General features: G+C 44.7%; 1 protein-coding gene across 1 annotated transcript; it reads left to right on the forward strand.

The window, feature by feature from the left end:
* Positions 1–1,923: 1,923 nt before the first annotated feature.
* On the forward strand, positions 1,924–2,518 carry LOC311125093 (uncharacterized protein; the record flags this gene model as incomplete). Its single annotated transcript, XM_084199168.1, has 3 exons — positions 1,924–2,221; positions 2,325–2,413; positions 2,507–2,518. The coding sequence occupies exons 1-3, from the start codon at positions 1,939–1,941 to the stop codon at positions 2,516–2,518; spliced, it is 384 nt and encodes a 127-aa protein (XP_084055294.1). The 5' UTR covers positions 1,924–1,938.
* Positions 2,519–5,580: the final 3,062 nt, after the last annotated feature.

The following is a 5,580-nucleotide window of genomic DNA, read 5'->3' on the forward strand; positions in this document are numbered from 1 at the left end:
AATTATTCTATCAACCAGGAATTAAATTCCACTTATTTAAGTGTATCTAAGTCTTAAGGAACTATATTGAGCCATTACATCACTTCCTGTTTCACTAGGGTATAAAAATGAGGTAACACGCATACAATATCCCTTTGTCATCCAACACCATGAAGAAAACAAAATAACTGGCAGTTCAAAAGAGACAGATGGTCGTAGACCTTCATAAATCTGGTAATGGCTACAAGAAGATCCACAAACGATTGAATATACCACTGAGCACTGTCAGGGCAATTATTAAAAATAAAAAAAGATATGGAACAGTTGAAAACCTCACGGGTAGAAGACACAAATGCATTTTGCCCCCCAGGATAGGGAGGAGGATGGTGAGAGAAGCAACAAAATCCCCAAGAATCACTGTGAAAGAATTGAAAGTTTTGGTCAGATACAGCAGCGACATGTTTGGCGTCGAAACAGAGATGCATACAAGGAGAGGCACCTCATACCCACTGTGAAATATGGTGGTGGGTCAGTGATGATTTGGGGCTGTTTTAATTCCAGAGGTCCAGGGGCACTGGATGGCATAATGAATTCCACCAAGTATCAGGCAATTTCGGCTGACAAAGAAGGCTGGGATTTGGCCGTAGGTGGACATTCCAACAAGACAATGACCCAAAACATACCTCAAGATCCACACAGAAATGGTTCTGTGACAACAAAATCAATGTTCTGCCATGGCGATCTCAGTCCTCAATCCAATCCAATCAAAAATCTGTGGGTTGAGTTGAAGAGGGCAGTTGATAAGCGCAAACCCAAGAATGTGAAGGATCTTGATAGGATCTGCATAGAGGAATGGTCCAAAATCCCTCCAAATGTGTTCCTTAACCTTGTCAAAGATTACAGGAAAAGACCCCATGCTGTTATCCTTGCCAGAGGTGGTTGCACTAAGTACTAAATGAGGAGTGCCAATAATTATGAAACCTTGATTTTGGTGACATTTATTTTGTATTAAATAATTGTATGAGTTTGGTTGGTTCCATTGAAACATGAATAAAGTACAGTATTGTTTATATTTTTTAAAGTATTGTTTCTGCAGTCAGGGGTGCCAGTAATTTTGGAGCCCACTGTAGATGTGTTTTAGTGAGAAAATAGTAAGATTACTGTCTCTCTCTCTTCTTTTCTCAGAGCCTGATGATGTGAGGCTGGTGGGAGGAGGCAGTCGCTGTGCTGGTGGAGTGGAGCGGTACGACCAGGGAGAGTGGAGGACTGTGGGAGCTGATGACAGGAACAAGGAGGCTGTAGCTGCAGTAGTGTGTAGACAGCTGGGTTGTGGCTCCACTGTTTCAGTACTACCTGGAAACACCACTAGAGTGTTTGGAGTTTACTGTTCTGGGTCTGAGCTTTCACTGAGGGAGTGTTGGAGAGCAATTGATCTCTTTCCTGTAGTCACAGTGATCTGCTCAGGTAATATCAAGATATTATAATTATATTCAACTGATTTCCTTCATTCATACAACTTCCTCTGCACCTCTCACAATGACTGTTTAGCTTGTAAATCTGCTTTGCAAAACAAATCAATCAGTCAAGTAGGAATCAAATACAACTTCAATATCCCAGAATGCTTTTGTATTTGAACGTTATCTCACTGAACGTCTCTACTCACTACCACTGTCACATGTCATGTTATTGTCATATCTAAATGAGGAAAGTAGTTGAGGAGCTACGTTTTCTTTTTCTCTCCTCTTGTTCCAGATGTCCTGCTTCAGCCTGATATCAACATATGTTGTCTCAGTGACTGTAGGCCCACTACTCATATTGCCCTGTGAGGGAGGGTGGCTAGCACTGTTACATGCTGATGTTATTGTCATATCTATAGGAAACTAGTTGAAGAGGTTTTTCTTGTTCTCTTTTATTGTTACAGATCTCCTGGTCCAGCCTGATATCTTCCTGACTGACTCAATGGGAGGGGTCTCCAGGGGCCATGAGGGGCCAGAGGTGTTCAGGGGCTACAACTTCACCATCTCCTGCTCCACTCAGCCACAGTACCCAGGAGGCTCCTTCCTCCTCACGTTCACCGGCTCCAACAGAACCCAGACCCAGCCAGCTGTCAATCACTCTGCTGCCTTCCTCTTCCCTGCTGCAGATGACTCCCACCAAGGGAACTACAGCTGTGTTTATGACAATTATGTTTTCTCTCATAACTTCTCCTCTGAAAGTGAGCTCCTCAACCTCACCGTCACAGGTAACTGAACATGAACCAGACTTCTAACTTTGTCATTGACAGATTTCCCACAGATCTATATGAAGATGACCAGTCCCCTCATCAAAGGTGTTTCTGTTTTCAGCCTCTCCTCTGCCAGCCTTCATCATCAGACACGTTGTAGTGCTGCTGATCCTACTGACAGCCATCACCACCTTCTACCTGTACTACAAGGTAAAGACATTTACTCAGACGTTACAAGTCATTTAAATGTTTGTGTCTATGAGCAGGGTTCAGATTCTACATTGGTCTATATCTGTGTTTAAGGTGTGTGATTAACCAGATGTGTATCTTTGACTTGTGTTGCACTATCTTGGGTTTGTTCTTCAGTACTGTACTGATTATGAGAGAACGAGAACGAGAGAACGAGAGGGGGAGAGAATGAGAGGGGGAGAGAACGAGAGGGGGAGAGAACGAGAGGGGGAGAGAACGAGAGGGGGAGAGACACGGACAGAGAGGGAGAGAGAGAGACAGAGAGAGAGACAGAGAGAGAGAGATACCAGTGGCAAGGTGACTGTGAACATGGATGTGTATCAAACAGGCACAACGACAGTACAGGGACAAAGTATGAGCAATTCAACGGCTCATACACGAGACGTATGTGGCAGGGACTCCAGACAATCCCAGATTATAAAGGGAAAGCTAGCCACGTATGGGACACCGACGCCTCGCTCCCGGACAAGATAAAAACCTTCTTCTCCCGCATTGAGGAAAACACAGTGCCACCGACGCGTGTGGTGAAGGTAGGCAGCAACACCTCTGCCACCCTGATCCTCACGCAACAGCACCTCTTCAACCTCAGGAGGCTGAAGAAATTCGGTTTGGCCCCTAAGATCCTCATGAACTTCTACAGATGCACCACTGAGAGCATCTTGTCGAGCTGTATCACCGCCTGGTATGCAACTGCACAGAATGCATCCTCAGGGCTCTCCAGAGGGTGGCGCGATCAGCCCAACACATCACCAGGGGCACACTGCCTGCCCTCCAGCACATCCACAGCACCCGGTGTCACAGGAAAGCCAGGAAGATCATCAAGGACCTCAGCCACCCGAGCCACGGCCTGTTCACCCCATTACCATCTAGAAGGAGGAGACAGTACAGGTGCATTAAAACTGGGACAGAGAGACTGCGACAGCTTCTATCTCCAGGCCATCAGACTCTTAAACAGTCACCACTAGCCGGCCTCCGCCCAGTACCCTGCCCTGAACTTTAGTGACTGTTACTAGCTGGCTACCACCCGGTACTCAACCCTGCACCTTAGAGACTGCTTCCCTATGTACATAGTCATGGAACACTGGTCCCTTTAATAATGTTTACATCCTGTTTTACCCACTTTATATGTACAGTGCAGTCAGGAAGTATTCAGAGCCCTTGAATGTTGTACACATTTTGTCACGTTACAGCCTTATTCTAAAATTGATTAAACCTATTTTTTTCCTCATCAATCTACACACAATACCCCATAATGACAGTGAAAACAGGTTTTTAGAAATGTTTGCAAATGTATTGAAAAGAAAAAAAAGAAAAACCTTATTTACATAAGTATTCAGACCCTTTGCTATGAGACTCGAAATCTATATAAGGTCCCAAAGTTGACAGTGAATGTCAGCGCAACAACCAAGCCATGAGGTCGAAGGAATTGTCGTAGAGCTCCGAGACAGGATTGTGTTGAGGCAAGAGGCACAGATCTGGGGAAGGGTACCAAAACATTTCTGCAGCATTGAAGGTCCCCAAGAACACAGTGGCCTCCATCATTCTTAAATGCAAGAAGTTTGGAACCACCAAGACTCTTCCTAGAGCTGGTCACCTGGCCAAACTGAGCAATCGGGGGAGAAGGGCCTTGGTCAGGGAGGTGACTAAGAACCCGATGGTCACGCTGACAGAGCTCCAGAGTTCCTCTGTGGAGATGGGAGAATCTTCCAGAAGGACAACCAACTCTGCAGCACTCCACCAATCAGGCCTTTATGGTAGAGTGGCCAGACGGAAGCCACTCCTCAGTAAAAGGCACATGACAGCCCGTTTGGAGTTTGCCAAAAGACACCTAAAGACCTCAGACCATGAGAAACAAGATTCTCTGGTCTGATGAAACCAAGATTGAACTCTTTGGCCTGAATGCCAAGCGTCACGTCTGGAGGAAACCTGGCACCATCCCTACAGTGAAGCATGGTGGTGGCAGCATCATGCTGTGGGGATGTTTTTCAGTGGCAGGGACTGGGAGACTAGTCAGGATCGAGGGAAAGATGAACAGAGCAAAGTACAGAGAGATCCTTCATGAAAGTCTCTGAATGTCCTTGAGTGGCCCAGCCAGAGCCCGGACTTAAACCGGATCGAACATCTCTGGAGAGACCTGAAAATAGCTGTGCAGTGACGCTCCCCATCTAACCTGACAGAGCTTGAGAGGATCTGCAGAGATGAATGGGAGAAACTCCTCAAATACAGGTGTACCAAGCTTGTAGTGTCAGACTCAAGGCTGTAATCGCTGCCAAAGGTGCTTCAACAAAGTACTGAGTAAAGGGTCTAAATACTTATGTAAATGTGATATTTCCGTTTCTTATTTTAATACATTTGCTAAATGTCTAAAAATCAGTTTTTGCTTTGTTATTATGGGGTATTGTGTGTAGATTGATGAGGAAAAAAAGTAATTTAATCCATTTTAGAATAAGGCTGTAACGTAACAAGATGTGGAACAAGTCAAGGGGTCTTAGTACTTTCCGAAAGCGCTGTATATCCTGTATTCTAGTCATGGCTCATCCTATATAACTACTGCTGTACACACTTTTTCTATCCACATACTGGCTATACTGTCTTTACACACCATTATACGTATATATACACTGAGTATACCAAACATTAGGAACACATATTTACAGTATATATATTTATATTCCAGACTCTGACACTGATTTCTTTATTTATTGTGTATTTTTCTGGATTATGTGATTATTTATTTTGTTGCTAGGTATTACTGCACTGATGGAGCTAGAAATACAAGCATTTCGCTGCACCTGCGATAACACCTGCAAATCTGGGACAAATACATTTGATTTGATTTGAAATGTCTGACTCTTGGTGCTGTGTCTCCCTAGACCACCAGGAGGCAGAAGAGAGTGAACAGGGTGAGCAGCATGGATCTTTATGTTGATGCCAATGCCATGGAGATGGTCTCTCTGAGCTCCAGAGCTGAAGCTGGACCGGGAGAGGAGAGAGCAGCCCAGGGGACTGAGTAGGAGTAGAATGACGCTGACCCTAAATGTTGATCTTAGGTTAGTTTTGTGTTTTGAACTCGATTGTCACCAGTGGACTGGTGTTGAAAATGTGGTGACAAACCTTAAGTGGTTCTA

This window comes from Coregonus lavaretus (genome assembly GCF_964263955.1).
Source record: "Coregonus lavaretus genome assembly, contig: HAP1_SCAFFOLD_645, whole genome shotgun sequence".
In the NCBI taxonomy this organism is placed as follows: Eukaryota; Metazoa; Chordata; class Actinopteri; order Salmoniformes; family Salmonidae; genus Coregonus; species Coregonus lavaretus.